Below are 22,598 nucleotides of genomic sequence, written 5' to 3'. Positions count from 1 at the left end.
ATAATTCATGCACCATGAATTCCATTTGCAGAGATAAAGGCGAATCGCGTATTAGTTATTAGATATAAAATAGAATTAAATAAACGCTATTAGGCATCAGTGGCCATCATGTTAATACTAAATTCTGAAAGTAATCAGGATTTAATTAATGCATTGCAATGGGACTCCTATTGCTTTATATGCTATTTAGTTTTATATGCATTAAAATAAATATTCATATTTTTTAACACCAATTTTTACCATTGCATTGCAGAAATTCGTCAACCTTTCTTCCAATTTTTACAAGCAAAGTTAATCTTTAAAAAATACTATTCTAATTATTTTATTACCTTGAGATTTCATTTAAGAGACCTTACATTAGCTGTTAAATAATAAGCTACATTCGGTAGCTTTTTCTCACAGATCACGCATAGCCAGACATGCAAACCACCAACCATAAACCACTGGGTTTCCTGTTTCCTTTGCAATAATGGTCATTGTTCTTTAATACATATATACAATTAGACAATCATGTCAAAACTGCTGGTATCCTAGAGTAATTTTTTTTCAGTAAATGCGTATTGCAATTGCTGCGACTTATGATCCTATGGATGCCTAATAACGCCTACGGTTGAACTTGTATGAAGTGACTACCGAAAAATCCGAGAAAAATATTATTAATGAAAAAACTCTTTGAATACAAAATATCTTTGAAACATATACGCCATACGGATGTAAAACAGCTTATATTTGGTACAAGAGTACCTAACCTACGTCTTCGATTGCGTTACACGTGTTTATCACTCATACGATTCTCGAAATCTAGACTGTCTGCACAGCTGCTCAAATACCATCGAGATTGACGTGTTAAAAAGTATGAATGATGCCTTAACCCGAATTAACTCCCACTATTATAAAAGCTAGAGGTTTTTCGAGATTCCATATTTAGAGGATTGTTCTTCCCTCTAGATTAACTAATTTTGGTTTCATGCAATATAGTTGATCTGAGGGGTTACTGTCATATTTTAAAAAGCGGGAAAGTGGTAGTAATTTAAAATGGAATTAGTACTGTTTTAAGACGTCACCGTAGCTAACTATGTCTTGAATTATAAAATTATTATGGTTTTGATTTGCGCAAGTATTATTGCATACATTTTGATATTTCAGTCTTTTTAAACTGACCTGACCACGCTCACTGTTTCAGTTCGAAGCGTCAGCATAAATAATATAATGAGCAATCGCGTTTAAAATCCGTTAAAAGCTCTTTAATTTGTAAGTTGATATGGCAGAGAAATAATAAAAAATAAATAAAATAAAAATATTTATTCAGGCGATTAAAGCCGCGTCTTGATACTAATGCAATGTTATCTTTACGAGTAGTATCAAGCTAGTTCCATAGCTTAGAGGATAATTAAGTAAACTAAGGAGCGGGTTCGCGGTTAATGATAGTTGCAAAGTGTAACACATATGGTTATTAAGATAAGTGAATAGTTAGTAGGTACATTATGATTGTTGGGAACTTTGTGGTACCTACGTGTTAATAGCTGTTCTAATGGGGACACTGGTTCTATATATCTTGTACCATAGGCTTAATGGTAATGTCATTATGTCTTGGTATATTTTTGCGATAAAACGAGTCGAAAATCATGTTTATGGTATCCACAACGTTTGTTTAACAAAAGTTGTTCTTCTTTAATTAATAGCATTCCTTTTTAAGGAAGTTTCAAGAATATGCGGCATGTATCGGGAACATTGCGAAAACAATGTACCCCTATTTCCTACGACGTGTGAGAAAGTAATGTGAAAATAGACACGTCCCCAAGAACAAGCACTCGACAGCACTATGTTGTAACTCTAGAATGTACTTTTAATTTTTAACCTTAACGACTTAACCGAATAGAGACCGCATCTGATACGAATGCTGTGTGAGAATACGTTAAACTAATCATCATCAGCCCATATATGTTCCCACTGCTGGGACACAGACCTCCTATGAGGGTTCAGGCCATAATCCACCATGCTGGTCAAGTGCGGGTTGGCAGATGTCACATGTCGTCGAACTTTTGATTCTTGGACATGCCGGTTTCCTCACGATGTTTTCCTTCACTGTTTTAAGTAGTGGTGATATTATCCACATGTGCAGATAAATTGAAAAATCAATTCATTTCCTGCATCGGGCGCCTGCCCGATCTCGAACCCCGACTTATCGATTTTGAAGTCCGAGGTTCTCACCACTGAGCCACCACTGCTTGTTGCTTGAGCACACCACACTGTTAAACTAATACGTCTTATTTAAATCCAAACGCGCCTGACTAAAGTTTCGTTCGTTTTCGTCATTCGTGAACATCTGCCATTCGAAAAGGAAATTTGTTTATTATGCTGGTCATAATTAGTAAAAAGATTGATGCATCACTTTCTATAAAGTATGACATATTCAAATACTTCTTCTGTTTTATTTCTGACATATGCAAATAGTGATGTACTGTCCATTTTGCACATGCAGGTACTACTTTGCATTTTTAGTACCTACTGCATTCAGATAAACTAATAATTTAATATAATTATGACTCTGATTAGGTACTAAACATTACAAAATAAATATTAATTCACGATCTACTGAGGAATTAAGCCGAATATTATGTACCTAGATACTTCAATGCGGTACGTATGTGCGGATCCTTTGTGACGTTTCTGTGACAGTGAGCCACCATCACCTGATTTAATCAACGTGATCGGTGATTGGTAGTGGGAGCGCGTATCTACATAGCACCTATTTGTTTTCGTGTTTAAAAATATTTAATGTACATAGCTATAACGGGAATCGAGTGTTCAATAGGTAATCTCTTTTGAGTTCAATGATATTTCACCAATCATCCGGTATTAGTGATTTCTTATGGCATTTATTGAGTTCATAAAAATAACACACATTTTAGCTTCTTTTAATCGTATTTTAATATAATATGCGCCATATGTCGCAGTTAAGTTAATGATAGTATTAAAAAAATATAGTAATAAGTAGGTATGTAAATGCGTATTACTCAATTATCAGTCTTGATTGGTTGTATTTTATAAAGATTTATAATAAAATATTATATTAATGACCACTCTCTACCATTTTACTATCCTTACCACACTAAATGATAGTATTAAATTTAAGGACCACAAAAATAAATGATTAAGAGAAATTGTGCTTGTCTTTAGTTATTTTCTTATATAAAAACACAAATTAATGTCTCAACTGCAACACAAAAATGCTCAATTATAACAAGAAACAGTTATCTTTATTTACAAATTGCCACAGTACCTACATTACGAAAATCCACTTTGGAACGCTATCTAAAAGCTCAAGTAATGAAAATTTCCCCTTACTTGTTTCAAATTGAGCTCGCCATAGCAATGGGACCGAGAAGTAATTTCGTTATTTTTTATGATAGATAAGTAACTGAATCAATTATAAATGTGATGTTTAAAAAGCTTTTTTTATTTACGAGGAATTTATTTAACAGTGGTAAGAAAGTCATACGCAGGTACTTTAGGCAATTAAATACAAAAAGCAGAATATCTTTCATATATAATATTCATGATATTAACAATAAGCTATACCTCTTTATTTATTAATATTATTAGTCGACCTTAAACGAGAGTCGAGTCGAGTGTGTGTCCAATGCATGGTGAAGTTTTGCTATGCTTAAATTTTGAAACACTAATAATAATTTTTTAAAGAAATATTAGTGTTCTGCAGCCTTTCTCTGTATACATCACGCATGATACACGCATCCATCAGTGCAATTTTCATAAAAACGAGAACGTTTTTGCTTCACATGTTAATATAAATTTAAACCGACTTAAATTCATATTTCATTTTAATACGAGACGTAACTACTATTCTCGATAACCTAAAATATCTGCAGCGATTCAAAGGAACTGATCAAAGTTGAAGCATTCCTATCTGTGACTTACGAATTGGCCCGACGGTATTGACCCGGTCTGCCCTCAGGACTCAGGTGTTAGCAAAATTCTTTCCAAGTTGTATATTAATTCACATTTCTGTTTTATGTATCATATTATATACACTATATTCACGATCAATATTTACACATAATAATATCATACACATTAGTTAAGTTAAAACGGTGAAAGGAAACATCGTGAGGAAACCGGCATGTCGAAGAATCAAAAAATTTGACGAAATGTGATCTCTGCCAACCTGCACTTGGCCATAGTTGTAGATTATGGCCTGAACCCTTATAGGAGGCCTGTGTCCCAGCAGTGGAAACATGTATGGGCTGATGATGATGATTTAGACGTAACATCATTATAAAAATCTTTGGAAAATTTTTCGGAAATGACTGTTTAAAAATTAAGCTCCATCACACAACATTACTGTTGCGAACCGTACCGTCCGTCATAAAATTATAATAAGAGCCGTGATTTGTATACAGCCTCGAATCCGAATGTGTTACCATTGTCAATAACTTTTGATTAGTTTCGTCGAAAGAAGATTGCTTGTTCGCAATTTATTTCAAATTTAATAAAATATTTTTACAAAAGATCACTGTGCATTGTCCTCTTATAAGAATAAAATAAAATAAAATAAAAATAGTTTATTTCATTTCCAACTTTACAAAATATGGAGTAGTAGAATACATATTAAGCCTTTATAAAATGTTCGAGTGAGCTGTGTGTCTTTACATATATTTGCTTATATACATATAACTATATCTATAAACCTTATCCTTAAATCCACATCTCCAATAAATGTCATGATGTAAAAGATTAACACTAATTATATAAACGTGATTATTAAAGAAAATTTACCCACCAAATTATTTTCCCTCTTTCTTTACTCCATGCGTCCGTCGACGTATTGGAAAATCGAAATAGAAAGTTTTATTATAAATATTTAATGATATATGGAAATTTAATAAGTGCTTTTAAGTATCCTTATGTACTAAGAAATTTTATCAATGTGAAAGTAACTCATCTGTATGTGCCTTATTCACGCCAAAACCACTGAACCACGTTTGTGACCCGAAAAAGAATATGCATAGAGTAATTTTTAGCCGGAAATGCCACAGAATAGAGAACTATACGAGAAAAACCCTGAGAATGTCTTTGCCTCCGCGTGTAAAGAGTAAAGACGCGGGCGGCGATCTAGTAAAATATCAATCAGACGCTTGGGTTTAAACGAGCATAATATATTAAGTAGGTAGGTTCTTCGTATTAAATTTCCGCCAAAAAATATACATAACAAGCTTTGTCCCCTTTTAAGTGATTTATCGTCCACATGAATTAATTTATTCACAGCTATTAATAACATAGTATGAGGAGTTTGGTTACGAAGCTTCGTATAAAATTCACAAAAGTGAACATGACATTGTTTGATCAAGAATAGGTGAAATTTAGAAAGAAAAAATGAAACATTCATTTGACTCTACGAAAAATGCTACACCATAGGTGGATAGATGGATGGATTAATGGATGAATGTTTGTTACTCTTTCACGCGAAAACAGCATATCGTGTCCGTGTGAAATTTGGTAGAGACATAGATTATAGTCTGGATTAGCACAAAGGGGAATGACGCCGCGGGTAACAGCTAGTAATACATAAAAAGAAATAAAAAAGCACAATTGACAACATCGTAAGAATAAATATTTACAGCATAAAATAAAAGAAATCGGGCCAAACGACACAGCCATTCAGTTTACGTGCAACGCAATTGCGGCACTGATTTGTCAGTGGCCCCTCTGTAGCGAAATATGACCTACACGTAAAGTTATACGAAGTCTTTTTTTCACAATGAACGCTTATTATACTAAAAGATGACATAAAAACCGAGCCTACGGGCAATATAGTTTTCACTTTATATTTCTACATTATATTCATCATCCAGTAATAGCACACTTGAAAATTTCCATGCTTGAGATCTCAAAAATGTTGACAATTTTGCTGTTGCAGCAACTTTGAGAGCGCTGACGACGCGATAAAAATCTAGGCCGTTATGGCCGACTAATGAATGTCGTTAGGCAATTTGCTGAATTCATTTTTCTGTGAATCGTTTCGCATCCTGGCCGAGAAAGGGCCCCGGGCGGACCGCAATCTTTTGTTATCTTTATCAGATTCGCTCCAGATTATCTTTGAATCCAATTATAAGAAATTAAACGAGCTATTTGCGAATGAGAATATTTAAATTTCTGTTTGGATGAAGGAATTAAGAAAATGAAAATATTTTTGATCCAAACGTTGCTTTCATTAATAAAACACCACATCTTGACCGAGCTTCGTTTGCAGCGTTAATTACTTACTGATATTTTAAATTGTAAAAATATTTTTCTTTTCGTGCCAGATATTAATATCGTTGTATTTTAATCAAGTTTTAACACGTGTGTATTAATGAGATCAGCTACCACATGAGCTGCGGACAGTTTCTTATTTTTCTTTTTTAACAAGGATGAAACGGCTACACAAACAGACTATTTAAAGCTTATTAGTTCAAATTTTTTCGGTCATTCCTTGCAAAACAATAAATTCTTCAAATATACATACCAAATAACAGCCTTCATATTTCTGAGGTCACCCTTGAGCTATATCTTCAGCCAAGATTAACATTTCCTAGTTTAAGATTATATGAAAACAATACAGCGCTAACAACAAAAACAATACCTCCGGCTAAGCGCTTACGGGATAATGCGAAAAGTTTTTATTAAAAGCGACGTATCCGCGATATATCCGACGATTGTACGGCCTCTACTCACATCCCTAACATGTATCGACTTTGTTATTCTAAAAGTTATCTTATCGCTCCGAACAATTTGGTTCTGTCGTCTTTTACTTTTATGCATATAATATAACGGCTGGTGTTATAAATAAACTGTGTATATGATATTAATGTAACGTAATGATAATCGCAATCCCTCTGTTTACCAACACAGTTATTATGTAGGTAATCTTCTGTTTAAACATTATTAATTAATAGGGTTAAGCTTACTGTTCGATTAATTAAGATAACAGCCGCAAGCTATCGGCGATCATTGAACAGCGATCTTTAATTGAAATGTAAGAATTTTTCAGTGCGACGCATCACTCTATGTGAATAATCATTTGCCTTTGCAAATAACCCTATACGGTCTTTAATTTCGACAGAAAGACGGTCTTTTGGTAATTCGTGGAGAAAATATATTAATTATCTTTTACAATATGATCATACCCCACCCAAGCATCAAGCATACAACGACACTAATTCTCTTTCTTTCGTTGATATAACTGTCAACTATCAGCACTCGGAGCATAATTTGTGAATGTTCCTTCGCCTTCTTATAAATGGCAGGAATTTCGCAGGAACAACGTTCTCGCATTCCACACACATATCCCGCATAAATGAAACGGGAGACGCCGCTGGCAATTCATTATGCATGTAAAATAAAGACTGAATTAAGCTCGGAAAACTCTGTATCTAACATGTCTGGAAACTTTTCTAAGATTAATATTAGTAAGAAAGTACAACAATCCCTGTTGCCTTATTATTTATATGTATAACTAACTGGCTTTTGCCCGCCGCTTAGCACGTATTAAATTCTGAGTAGTTTTATAGATGTTATTATACCTACATATGAATGAAAATTGAAGAAATATTTAATGATACCTACCCTTTTGGTGAAACGACTTGTTCAATATTAATTTATGACAAACAAAACATCTTTGTAAATTACGATAGTTTTTAATATATAAATCATAACCCTTGTCGACGAGACGTATCAAGTAAGTACCTAAAACCTTTACGCTTTTACCCTTACTTATAAGACTACTACACGTTTTAAGTATATAATTAGATAAAACTAAACCTACAAACTCAAATTGTAGGCATGTTAAGTCTCATATAATGACAGAAAACTCGAAAGTCTATACACGAGTAACTCCAACATAAAACAGTACAAATACTTACGGCACAATCATTGATATTGTTATATCAGTCGAGGTAGGAACAATTGATGTTTCAGTCCTATGTAGGTACCTACAGTTTCTAACAAAAGCAATAAAACCTTGAGCGCAAGTTCAAGAAGGCTCGTACATTCCATTCTCGGATATCATTAAATTTCAATTGACTCCGGCAAAACAATCCGCGTCGAGTTTCGCTCCGTGTCTACAGCATTTCATCTCGCATATTTCGTGATTTTAATTGCCCTATATATTGTATCCACATTTTCATCGTGTATAAATTAATCAGCAATTTTGTTATCATTAATAATCGCTTGTTTAACCATTAACTATTGTGACATGCGAATGCTACCGTAACTGTACAGCGAATACTGTATAACACCTATGTGTTATACATACTATTATATATCTAATTATTAAGGTATACATGACTGAACTGACTGAAATTTTAAGGATTTTATTCTTCGTCCTAGACTAATTGCGATTACGTTAAACAATCTCTGAAGCAGAATCAATAAGATGGGAAGTCGTAGTCCGCAAATCTAGTAACCGACATTATTTCTAAAATCAAAATAAACACAGCATTTTCATTTCTAAAATATCCTCTTGTTGTTTTTTTTTTATTCGCTTTAATAAAATTCACACCAGAGAATAAGCAATTTAAAAAAGATCCCTCGGGGACTACATTGAACCATTTCAATGAACTCCTGATCCTTTTTAAAAAGGAAAGATTACCATTACGAAAGCTTCGAAAAAATAAAGGGGATTGCTATTGTTGTTTTAATTACATTTGTTTGATTTCAAACATCATATTTCATTCAAAGTCTAAATATGAATGTATTAAATTTCTTAAATAATAGCATTTTTTATGCGACAAATAGCAAGTAAAAGCCTTTAGTTAGTTTTAATTACAAAAAACCCATTCTAATCGAAAACGGCTTTTAACTGTAACATATACATTCCAAAAATATATCTACGGCATCTGTAAAAAGGTTCTATTGTCTATAGGTAGTGTATACTCTATAAAGAATTAATAATGATATTGAAATGATTTAAAAGACTTGGTATTAAAATTTTATTTGTTTTGTATGAATCGAGGTAATTTTCACATGTCAAAAAATAATTTTGACCGGCTTAAAAAAAACGGATTTATTTTCGTTTGTATGAATATATTTTTCCACATCTTAGTAAGTGTATATAAAATGTTTCTAATTCATTACATTTTCATATAAGCCGCTTATAGAAAATGAATTTCATATTAAAAACCGTTCACAAATCCTAATGATGTAAATATTTTTAATTAAGTTAGAAACGCCGTTTTTATTATTTAAGCATCTATCAAAAACTACCTTTCCTCTTTCGTGAATGCTTTTATTTCAAAGCTCAAAAACTCATAACTCGATAATACCGATTGGTATATATTGCAAGAGTTAATCGAAACAGAAGAGAAAAAAAAATATTTTTAAATTAAAATCTTATAATTATAGATACCCAAAATGTTTTTTTATGTTTGTTTGTAATAATATATGACCATAGGGCTTGATTTCCCTCACTGACCCAACAACATCCCTAATGCGCGTAAGAAACGGGGTAAGTTATCCTCATCATAATATGTTAGAGAACCATCGTTTTAGATCTACAATATTTTCGTATATAAATATCGTGTACTTTTTGTATAACCACATATATTTTAAACCTAATAGTATTAAGTTATCTGTGACTCAATATTATATACCTATTAATTATTTATACTAAGAAATTAGATTGAATGTATTAGTCCTTTAATATAACGCCAAACATGTATTCGTTTAACAGACGATACGTGGTTAACGCGTTAACCTTGAGTTTTATTCCCATAAAGACGTAAAAAAATATAATATCACACAAGGCAGATCCCCCGCCGAAGTAAATCAATCCATTAACCACCACTGTCCCTTACCACACAAAGGGTTACACACATCACATTTATCATACGTCTAGCATAAGCTCATCATCCCATTATATATTACATGGATTAAGATAAAGAAACATCACAGTCACATCGTAACCATATAACAAGACATCGTTCATTATTTTACAGTAGATACAAAGTAATGTGACTACAAAAAGGCTAGTGCGTTACAGGGACCGATATTACTGAAACCATTAAAGTTTAAGAGACCTTTTATACTCATTACACACTGGAATAGCTTTTCGGTCTGCTGGATGAAGTGAGTCGTAAACCTTCTGAATGTACAGTAGAGTGTAATATAATGCATTACGAAGATTAGACGCCTCTTCTATTAAAAAATGAAAGAGCTGCGATGCGTGGAAGTACTAAATTTTTCTCTCTCAACGAGGAACTAATATTGAAGTGTGAATCTATGTATATATATATATATATATATATTTATATATATATATATATATATATATATATATATATATATATATATATATATATATATATATATATATATACTACTATATAAAAATAAGTCGGGTTTTCCTTCCTGACGCTATAACTCCAGAACGCACGAACCGATTTCCACGGTTTTGCATTCGTTGGAAAGGTCTCGGGCGCCGTGAGGTTTATGGCAAAGAAAATTCAGGAAAAAATTCTGCAGAAAAGCGGGAAAGTCTAATAAGTATATATATATATATATATATATATATATGACATCCATAAAATCGAATCTATAAAGTTTTCCTTTTATAATCATTGTAAATTATAAAATAATAAACCGCCAATTAGTTACTAACTAAAATTCAAACTCTCTCCTTAATACCCCGTGGGCAAAATGTTTGTTAATTAATAATCGAGGTTAATTAGTACAGGTTAGCTTATTTATAAATCCCACGACAACGGGAATGAGTAATAAAAACATATGTTAATTAATTTAATTAGACGTGTTATATTTAGCACTTGATAAGGACACGAACGCGACCTATGAATTTAATAGACTCACCTTAATCACAAGGAAATTTTGCTGAGTCTATTAGAATATTTAAACAATTTTTCAACCCGTCCAAAAGCAGGCGATCCATAAATTTCGCGCTACTCTTTCCTCTCCATTTATGAATCGAAAATGAAGAGTTACGACGTTAAGATAAGCCGCGTTTGCGGGCCCGCACTCGTAAATTGTTCAGCCGTAAATATTTATTAGAAACACAACGACAAATATGAACATTACCTGAACGAATGAAGAGAATTATGTTTGTATTTTTCGAATACCTACGTTTGTTCAGAGAACTAAGCGACGCATAGAAATAAGGGAATGTGTATGAAATACTTTGTATAAAAACAATTGACAATCATTTTCAAGTGTTCAATTGTATGGAAATGTGAGTTATTGCAAAATTTATAAAGGACGTAATGGTAAGGAAACTCCTTGCCTTTCACCGAAAGGAATACCACAATAATACTCGTATCTATAAAACTAGGAGAACAAAGATAAAAATTTTATTGTGATCCCTGTGTCCTTCAAAACCCACAATTTTGATAATGCACTTGAAAGTAAAAAAATAAAATGAGGACCTTATATTGTGCCAAAAGCTTCTAGTAATCTCGGGAATAGGGAATTCTAAATCCCATTCCATATAGGTTGCCACACACGAAGCAAGTCCCAGCAAAGTCACCAAAATATTTTCAAATGTCCTAAATCTGTGAATGCTAATGGTTAGCGGGTATGCGCTTACCACGAGGCGTTAGTCCATTAAAAAGCAATAAAAAAAACTACAGGCACATCTAAATACCTACGTACTAAATAAGCATAAAGCGCTTGTCATTTTGAAATTCCATCTTTGTTTCCTTTCAAAAGAATATCTTTATTTACAGCAGCACCCTTGGGAGCCATCACCCTCCCTGTTTACCCACCACTTGACCCAGAATTGTTAAAAGGATGATCGAAGCGTTGATAATGTATGCTCTTGCCTCTTATACAAGTTAAACATTATTTCGTATGGAGATCTCTTTTCGTATTATATTCAAAGACGACTTTTGCGACGTAGTAGCTATAAAAAGGCTAACAGACTGATTTTTGTGAATATTTCTCAAGCCTCATTATATAATACTAGCTGTAACCCGCGGTGTCGTTCGCGTGGTGCCCGGGTAAAAAGAAGCATATGTGTTAATTCAGACTTTAATCTATCTCTGTCTTAATTTCATACAGATGCGATAAAATGCTTTCGCGTGAAAGAGTTATAAACAGCCATACATCCATATTTACAAACTTTCGAGTTTATAAAATTAAATATATAAATAATTAAATAATAAATACTTATACTCAAAGATCACGTACATAGATAACGGTGTAAGAATTTTTTAAATCGGTCCAGCAGTTCAGGAACTGAGGAATTAATGCGCTTAAACAACCAGTTCAGAGTTATATTATTAGTACAGAAGATTAGATTTAATATACATATATTTTTAGGTACATTTATATATTGACAAAAACACAGACATTGAAAATAAGAACCCTGATTGGTCCTTGCCAGCGTCACGTGACCGATTAGAAACACGAATTGTGTCCCGCGAAAAAATAAGATGGCCGGGTATTCAAATCGGCGCTAGGGCACAAGTGCGTGGTTGATAATCGATAAACAGATTAATCAGATCTATTTGAAATATTATACATTGAAATAAGTAAGTTTTAATACGAATGCGACATGGTCCCAACTAAAACGTGTCGGCAAATCAAAAGATACCTATTGCAAAAAAAATTGCAAACATCGTTTAGCAATTACTACGGTCGTCTCTTAATTAGTTCTGTATAAAAACGCACTAACAAAAACAACCGCATTAGGTATTTGAATACGTCAATGCATCATTATAAAACTATGGTCGTCATTTAATATTTAAATGTCCTCAATACATTTAGTTACAGCATTCAATTCTTTCCTTTAAACTCAGCTTCGAACGACTTCGCTTTCCTTTCAATTTTCACATAATTTAAGATATGGTTCTTGAGCTGGATACACCATAAATATCTTTAATTACCACAGCGATGACACAAATGTAGGTAAGTCCGGGGGGTTCTAATGGATCGTTATTTCGTCAGCCGCCCCCTTTTCATCGGTCGTTTCGCTATCACGCAACCATCAAATTAATTTCCTCATGTAAATAATGCGTCAATACTTCATCCGACACTCAAAACCCGTAATGTTTAGGAGCTGTGAATTTAATACGCACTTTCGCAAACAATTAATTAAAGCAGTAAGGAATCTTAATTGCCTGGCATTTGTTAGTCGGTTCACAATTTCGTCTAAAGAAAACTTAATTTCGGAAACAATTAAGAATGGTTTATCCTCAAGTTGATTATTAGTTTAACTCAAAAGGCTTTGATATTAAACAATTTTGAAAAGCTTTTCCATTTACTTGATTTTACTTTGTTTTGATATGTATTTCATTTGCGTTACCCTTTTGTTTTATGACATTAAACCAAGCGTTCAATAAATATTTTGCTAGCAACTCGCGAGCCTTGGATAACAATATTTTTGACAAAGAGTAAATATCGAAACAAGAATGTCCAACTCGCTCGGGGTTTTACGATGTTTTGTCATTTCCATTTTCAGTATAAGCCGACTTGCAACCGCGTCATTAGATACCTACTGCCTGGCACGGAATGTGAAAAACCAAAATATACGAATATCCTCTTAATTATAAATATTTACAACCACAAATTCATCATAGTTATAATAGTTTTAATTATATATTAGATGTATTATTATTATTATTACCAATACATATACAATGAAATGAAACCCATTATACAGATAATTATTACTGTAAAATGCAAATCAGATCTATTAATACCTTCAATTATATAAAATTCAGAGACGCAGAGAGAAATATTACACCATGAATTATCGCACCATAAACAATAATAGAACAAGATAAAATACTTCAGCGGAAAACTGAAAGGCACATACATATATGTATATGTAGTTGGAATTGCAAACGTTTATCAGTTTCGTCAACACTATCACGATAACGTCACTTGAGTATGCTCGAAATGATTGCGAGTGAAATAATAAATTGATATGGCGCCATGTGATTAATAGCAAATGTGCTCATTGGACCCACATCAAACCCCTGTCGGAGCCCGAGTAATTTCTTACCAGTGATTGTATTGCAGGTTCCCTCATACTCCCATGCTCTACAGACATGCGGGTGCTGATCTATCAATCATTACTTGCGACGCTTATATTGAGTTTATCACTCAAATTAGTCTAGTCACAGTCGTGTAATGTTAACCGCTTTGCGCGTATCCAAAAGTGTCCAGCGAGATAATGTTTTATAACCATATTACCTACTCGTCATACTGCATGTTTAATGTGAGATATCATTATTGAGGTTTTGACACCTTTTTGTGCCTCTAAATTAGATGTAATCAATAAGGAAATATATTGAATGTGAGTCAAATAGAATTTCAAATGTTGTCAAACAGTTGCAAGCATTCAACACGCGTGTTGTGTAATGTTCTGTGTGATCGTAAAGCAAAATGCAAAATAAAAAAAGAAGTTAAAATAAAATTTTGCAGCGTATTGATTTTTAGAACGAGGCTAATCCTATTTGCACGTATTCAACATGAATGTAGGTTGCAAAAACGTAAACAATAGCGATTCCGACGCATTAATTCAAGTCAAGTTTGCTTCTTTATAAGAGCACCTTGCGCATAAGAGCACAGCGCAATAAACATAGATGATGAGAAAAGAATTATACGGGCTGAACGGCTATTGTTCGACGGGGACTCGGTTAGCGTATCCAGTCTCGTGGCAGGAAAACATGCGACAGGCCCAACAAGAATGGTGGAACAATAGGAAGTGAGTCACTTTGCCTAAACAAAGTCTCGCGTCAGCCGCTCGTGCCGCTATGCGGCTTGTCATCTTTGTGCAAACAATAATGGAATCGAACGAAATCTTTAAAAATACTCAATCTTTTGTAGGACTTCAGAAGCATAATTCCAACACGCTTTATTTGCAATGAAATGATACACGTAAATATAAGAATATATAAAAATATTCGTAAAATATATTTTTCACATTGCATTCTGACTTAAGATCAAAGCCGCAAAGGTTTATACAGAAATAATGTAGGCACAAAGCAAATTTTGTATAATTGTCCCTTTATAACTTCATATTTAGATTATAATAATATTATTGAAATGGCAATGAATATATGACTAATAATGTAGCGTTCGTCGATGTTTACTTTAGTACTGGCAATTTCGGTGAACGCTATCGCTGTAGGCGATCGGCTTGTTACTATACAAAGCTCAAAAGCTTATGCTGGTTTAATATAAATCGTTATAAATTTGATAATGCCGTCACATCACAAAGGTGAACGCACGTCGGACATTCCATGAACAGTTTAATTAAGGTTAATTGTAACAATCGCAGGCGCAAAAGCCGATAAGTAATAACGAAGGTCGGTTTGCACATGGGCGATTATTTAAATTAAATAATCGAGGAAAACTTATTGACTTGGTATGCTATAAAACCGCAACTCACTGGCGAAAATACATCGTATGGTAACAGGTATAAGACAATTTATCATCGTCACACGAACAACCCGTTAGGCGTAGGTGGGTTTACAAAGGCGTCTTACACCTTTCCACAATACAACCCTTCCGTACAACCGGTTATTTTTATCGGAAAGAAACACAAATAAATACCTTATTAACATAATTAATAAGTAATAACGAAACGTCACCAACCATCCCGAATACTGATATTTTTACTTAGTGTAATGAATGGTCTAGAAATACATCAATTCAAGCAAATATTTCCAATATACAGTTGCAAATCTCAACTATGCTGACACATAGCTACTTGTGCTTGTAAATATGTCGATACGGTATCTAATACCATGGTCCGTTTAACAGAGTAATTCCGCCGGCAGCCCAGACGTACGTATTTTATATATATATATATTTTTCATTTGTGTAATGAAATTGGGAACATTACGATACGTTTTAGTGTGATATGTAATCTACACTAATATTATAAAGACGAAACTTATTATTTTGTAACTGTTATTTTTGTATGTTTGTGACGATTTACTCGCAAAAACCAACTGGACCGTTATGGTAAATTCTTTCAACATTAGAAAGCTATAACTTCAGTGCGTGCCATATATCACGTACCGATACTCCCGTACGGGCGAAACAGCTAGTGTTATATATGATTGTACAATCTAAACTACGTCCATGAATTATATAAATAAATGGCATTTGTAACTAAACCTTTATAGGTGCTAAAAATCATTTACCTCATGAATTCCAACATCATGTGACGTCACGCATTCGACTATCGAAGTATGTAAAATCAAGTAACTTTTTATTTTACACAAACTCAAACAACAGGAAAGGAATCCTTAACATGGACACAGGATACAAGAGACAATCTCAATTACCAGTGTGCTGAGGAAGTGGTTTTAATTTTTTACGCCAAGATCACGAGAGCTGGAATCATCGAAGTGACAAATTATTTAATGTTCACGCTACGCTTACCGCTGAGCCCTTGGTTTGACCGGAGGTGCATGTAGAAGCAATCTAGTGGAATAACCTGTGCGGCGAGACCTCCGAACATAGCGGCTAGTTTTCCTAACCTTAGTGATTGTTGGTACAAAAATGACATAACGAAGATTATTACGACGTAGAAGTAGTAAGTACGAAGATACGTTTAATATTATTAATTATAACATTAAACGGCTAACAAAAACTTCTAGAAGAAAAGACTTGATGGTTTTTTTTTCATAAAAATTAGTACAATAACAACACATAATAATAGATTTAAATTCGCTTATGGTTGACGAAATTAAAATATTCTAACCTAACTGTTGTTAATGTGTTTTAGTAAATAAATCATCAACGGGCCCGTCCCTAAGTGACATTTCCTTTCAAATAATTTAATATTAATGAATTGTGATTGTCCATAAACCCCTTAATAATCTCTTGTCAATGAGAAATTTTGAAAGAATAGAAAAAATTTGTTTTAAATTCTGTATCTACAAACAATTTGTTTGTAGATAATTTTATATCACACATTTCACATTAATAAATTTCTTTTATATTTGTCGAAAACAAGAAAACTTTGATAAAACAAGTGTTTATCTTCTGTTTTTTTTGTAGGTATTATGTTCCATTTTTTTGTGTAATCAAAAAATTCTTGAGAATCTAAAACATTTATCAACTATGTATGTACAAATCATATGTGTAAAAAATAGAAACAAATTAAAACTCAAACTTCCGCAACAATGAAATCTCCAGAACCTTCGCGAACCTATCCACTTGGCGATATTTCTCAAGGTCATGAATTCTCTTAATAAATAAAGCATCATAAATCTTTTAAACACGAGCTCAAGACTCCACAGAATTAAAGATATTTCAAGAGACCTTAGGATGGAAATATAATAATGATGATTTATTGTAAGCAGATGGAAATAATGGAGAGCGAGAAATATGCTTCATACACACAATTGTACATTTTTGAAGTGTAATAGATAGCCTTCAGGGAGATTGACATCGTGAGATGAATGACATTTTCCCCTGTTTTTTTTTCGACTGGATGTGGTCTGAGAAGACCTTCCTAAGAAACATACATTTTTGACATTAAATAATATCGTTCTTTTATTCCCCTTAATCGTTTATTTATCTTTTACTTCAAACATATTTGCAGCGGCCCTAACTCTACAATTGTTCATGGGTGGTGTCATACGTCTGATTGCTTACCATCAGACGTACCACCAGCTCAGATGCCTGCTATTATATAAAAAATCTAATCTAACGACTAATATTGGTGTTATGATAATGATAATGGACTTCTAAGTTTAAAGCAATCAATATAATAATGCAGGGCAAAAATGAATGTAGATAATATAAATATAAAGGCTATATATTTATTCGCTTTTTATATTTTTCCGTTGATTCAGGATAATATGATAGACCCATGAAGTTATTAAATTGTCACTGATCAAAAATATAAAACAAACATACAGGAAAAAAATACAAACATACAGGTGAACCTAATGAAAGCTAATTGTGTAAATGTTAATTATGAATTGAAAAAAAAATCACCATATACGAGCATACGTAACGTAATTGAAAACCCTAAAACGTTTATAATACTTTAAATGGTGTATTTTTATTTCAAAGCTAGGCTATTACTATTATTCATACGCTATTTTAATTACTCAGATATCTCATTACATTCTCGCTACTCACTATTGCGTTTTTGTTTAAGATCTTTCCAGTGTATGAGCGAAACTATCCCATTTTACTTTAATTACGTTGAATTAAGTTGAGCTTGTAATTGTAATACTTTACTCGAGTTAAATTTATTTAGATTACCATCGTGCTAGTGGAAGGGCAATCTTAGACCATTCATAAATTCTTAAATGGTGCGGCTTGTAAATTTAAAAGTATATATATATATGTATAGATTACACCGGTACCTTCCACAAAAGGGATCAGAAATTTAAACGTTGCTGGTAGCAAATGGCACAGATAAATTAACATAATGGTAACTTGTGAGTTATGCAGACTCTAGTCTCCACATGAATTCTCTCTCGACTCCGGTTAAGCAGTGGTTAGAGATATTTGTACGTGTATTGCGACGGTTGAGGTCATCCTACATCAGAACTTCCGGGAATTCCTAAAGTTTCTGTATGGAATGTGACTAGATAAAATTAAAACAACATGACTACTCGTTGTTAATAGGTCAATACAATGAGAAATAACGTAGGTGATGAAAATAATAGTTTAGATAAATAACATAAAATTTTTAGTTACAATATTATATACTAAATATTTAACAACTGTCTCTTTATTGAACAAATTTTTGAATTTCGTAATATGTATTATGTACTACTATTGGACTGGACTTTAAAAAAATCACGGTGTCATTAAATTCCTACATGAATACCTATGACTTTTTCGTATCTGTAGTCATATATACTTAAAATTTTAAACATTTTCCCATTTTCTGAAATCTGAAGTACCTACACAACGAATTAATCAATTTCCCAATAATCCGGTCCTGTGTCCGGTTTTCCGAAATTAAAATAATTTAATATTTCTCCTTTCGTACGTATAAAATATATATATTTTCCAATAAACGTATCGTTATAATCCCGGACCATAATGGAGATTGTTATTCAAAAGATTATTATTTTTATTAGGAGAGCGATCGTACGTGCTTCGACCACGGAATGCGCGATGATCGATACTTACCTAGCTAGTTGTATTCTATCATAAATCTACACATATATCCGTAGTCAAATATGATTAATAAAATGAGTACATTATTATTTAGTACATATTATTAACTATGTGCTCAAATATCATAAAAACATTAAGACTTACTTATTAGATAATTTATAAAATTAGCTGTATGCCCGGTTCCGGCATTAATTTTTGAAATCATCTAAATATGATCAATTTTTTTAATATATATAAACATTTGAAGGATAACAGTGAAAAAAAAGTTTATAAAATCCACTGTTAACACGTTCTAGGTGATCTAACTAACACGACTAGAGAAGCGGGATCCCGCGACGACCATTGTGGTCCCCGGATATAAAGCCTAATCAAATCATTTCCGATGAGCGGCTTTCGTCCGAAAGAGTAACAATTAATACACACTTGGAAGTTTATAGGAAACAAATTTTCGTGTTTTTAATATTTCTTGTTATGAAATAAAAAAATATATATTTTTCATCATATTACTTAGGATATTATTATAGGATGATTATTTTACATGCTTATTTAGAGGATGCAAATTTATACAATTCTATATAGAATATTCGAAACTTACATTATGATATGAAATCGTGACATGTTTCATTTGAATTCTTTAATTGGTTTCTGCGTGAATCACGGTGATGACGAAAAATTATAGACAGCGATATAATAATTCAAAAATAATTAGTATCAGTTATGAGATTTTTTTATATAATAAGCGATTTGAAAGGATGGACTTTATTCTTTTTATTCAGATTAATAAAAATAACCAGAATAAACAGCTTAACGGAATATTGTTTATTTTGTTTTTTCTTTCTATTGAAAGATGATTAAAATTGTTTTTAATATTTTCGCCTTTCCAAATCAAAACAAAAATAAAGCTCAGGCAAGTCTTTAAGAAATTCACGATACAGTTATGATGACGCGTTCTCAAAACAAGATAGTTATCGAAATATACCGATAAAGCACATAACGCGGACTGGATGTTATTTCGTAAAACGTCCATTAATTTCTTTCTTTGCCAATGCTTTAGAGTCACAAATTAAATTGGTATTTGAAGATAAAGATGTAATCTATTTGTGGCAATAAATTTCAATATATTTTCATTTCATCACAACTCTTTAATCTACAACTCTTCCAAAATATCTTATTTTTATTATGTTTGCAAATGCAACCTTAAGGCAACACTAATAACAGCCTTTTTGTTTTGAGCCTAGAATCTGGTTATTTAAGTGGTTACTTTTACATATTTATTTATTTATTTATTAATTCTTTATTGCTCTTAATAAAGCTACAGAAAAAACTTAATAAAGTTACATATAAACAAATGGCGGCCTTATCGCCTCGCTTATATATGGTTTATTGTATAGAAACCATTGTTGTATGAATAAGCGTAACCTCAAAATAGTAACATCAACAATGTTATCACAAACCAAAAGTGACATAACTTATTAAAATTATTCTACACTATATTAAAGCTCGGAAAATATTCTGAAATTATGATCATAAGGATTATAAAAAATAAACTATGTCCTCTCTCAGGTCTCAAAATATCTCTGTACCAAAATTAATCCAAATTGATTTAGTGATATAGGTATGAAGGCGAGACAGAGTTACATTCGTATTTATAACATCAGAACATTAGGTTTTAAAGTGTGCCTGTAATTTTATTACTTTTATAATATTAGAAAAAGTGTGTCTTATAAATCACAAACTATTGTATTCATCATTAACAAATGCAATTTTCGCATTAAAAGCCCATCAACAAGGTTAAATTAAGAAACAATTTTTGTTTATAAAATTGCCATTCAAACTTTGGTAGATGATTGTAAGTTTATTCAAAACCATTTTAAAATAAGTCATGAGGTATGAAATCCATAGAATCACAAAAATCATCACAATCTTCCATCATAATCGTCACAAATTACATATTCCCAATTTCACTGCCATCCTTACCAGCGTTAGGAGCTGTTTAAGACATATATTCAAAATTATAAATCTAGTTTGCATTTTTAGACGAGTTTGGCTTGCTATTCACAATGTAATTTTAATTAAATTTACAAGATTCATATCTAACATATCAAGCTCTTAATTCATGAATATAAAAATATCACAGAAAAAAAATTCTGATATGATACTAATAAAGTTTTACTTAAGAACACACCTAAAATGAGTCATAAAAGATGATAAGACACTTGTAAAATACTTGTTTCTATACACATAATATAAGAGCACTTAGCAAACAACCAAAACATTTTAAACTATTACAAATACACACAAATATTATGGAAAACTACACAAGTACTATTATGGTAATATAATGAGTTCAATTAATTTAGTTGTAAAGGCATTCTAAGCATGAAATCTTAGTCAAAACAAAATTTACATTATAATTTGTGTGGGCAAGAACCACTTATAATAATTTGATACATATAACATGTATAATCAGATAGAAAGAGTGCACTTATCAATTAAAGTGTTTTCTTTCACTTTATCAGTTAAATACATAGCAATTTTAATGTATTACATACCACATACAAACGAGTTGCAGATCATTTTATGATACTTTTTGTATAATATTTGTAGTATAAGTAATATTTTTATTGCCATAGTGCAAGTATGTTGGGGTGTATTGATACTAACAGTTACTTTATACGTAAAGTATCAATTTATAATTACGAAAGTTTATCAAACTGTACTTACACAACCATGCCGTAAGCACCCTCGCCTATATATTGCAGATTTTTATATCTAGGGCCAACTTCAAACACCTGCCCGCGAACAATTTCCGCATTCGGATTGGTGGTAGTAGCAGCTGCAGCCTCAGCCATGGTGACACAACAAACGGGAATACCACTTAACCACAGCACAAGTCAAATGTTTACAATTTGCTCCTGTCACAGTACTTCAAACTCCAGTACTCAAAATTGCACAGAGCACTGGAACCTTACTAGTTCGTACACATTAATCCACTATGGTTTTCTAACAATGAACCAAAACAAACAGCTTAGCCGACCTACATTATCCAGTAATGAGACAACTGGCTTATCATTCTCATTCGACCAAGCGCCCGACTTTTTTGGACACTCCCGTACGGACGCAATACCGTTACAAAAGTGAGTAAGATAATTTCGTCTATCTCTTTCGTTGAGGAATAAAGAATAGCGACTGGCATTTTGGTGTTTGGATACTCGGAGCAGATTTGTGACGTAGATCTCGATTCAACAGGTAACATAATATTGAACTACGCTATATTTTGTTGAAGGAAATAGTATTACATATTTAAATATTGTCAAAAAGAAAGGAATTCCTTTCTTTACGCATACGTATTAATGTTAGTCGTATTGTAATATGTTTTCCAATATTTAAGGAATTTTATACAAAAAAAATATTGCTCTTCTAATGAGTTTCTCTTGTTTATTTAATACAAAGAAGTGTAATTTGTGAATAAATAAGTATCA

At 32.4% G+C, this 22,598-nt stretch overlaps 1 protein-coding gene across 1 annotated transcript in view; it reads right to left on the bottom strand.

Annotated features, from left to right (window-relative positions):
- The window catches only part of LOC119835138 (mitogen-activated protein kinase 1), a 46,775-nt gene extending 24,512 nt beyond the window's left edge, over positions 1-22,263 (bottom strand). The window contains exon 1 of the mRNA XM_038359797.1: positions 21,841-22,263. Within this exon, the coding sequence (XP_038215725.1) occupies positions 21,841-21,968 (128 nt within the window). The 5' untranslated portion in view covers positions 21,969-22,263. The remainder of the gene's footprint in view (positions 1-21,840) is intronic.
- Between the last annotated feature and the right edge of the window lie 335 nt (positions 22,264-22,598).

The sequence above is a fragment of the Zerene cesonia genome, chromosome 20 (assembly GCF_012273895.1).
Source record: "Zerene cesonia ecotype Mississippi chromosome 20, Zerene_cesonia_1.1, whole genome shotgun sequence".
Lineage (NCBI taxonomy): Eukaryota > Metazoa > Arthropoda > Insecta > Lepidoptera > Pieridae > Zerene > Zerene cesonia.
The sequence above is the reverse complement of the archived record's forward strand: the minus strand, read 5'-3'. Positions and strand labels throughout refer to the sequence as shown.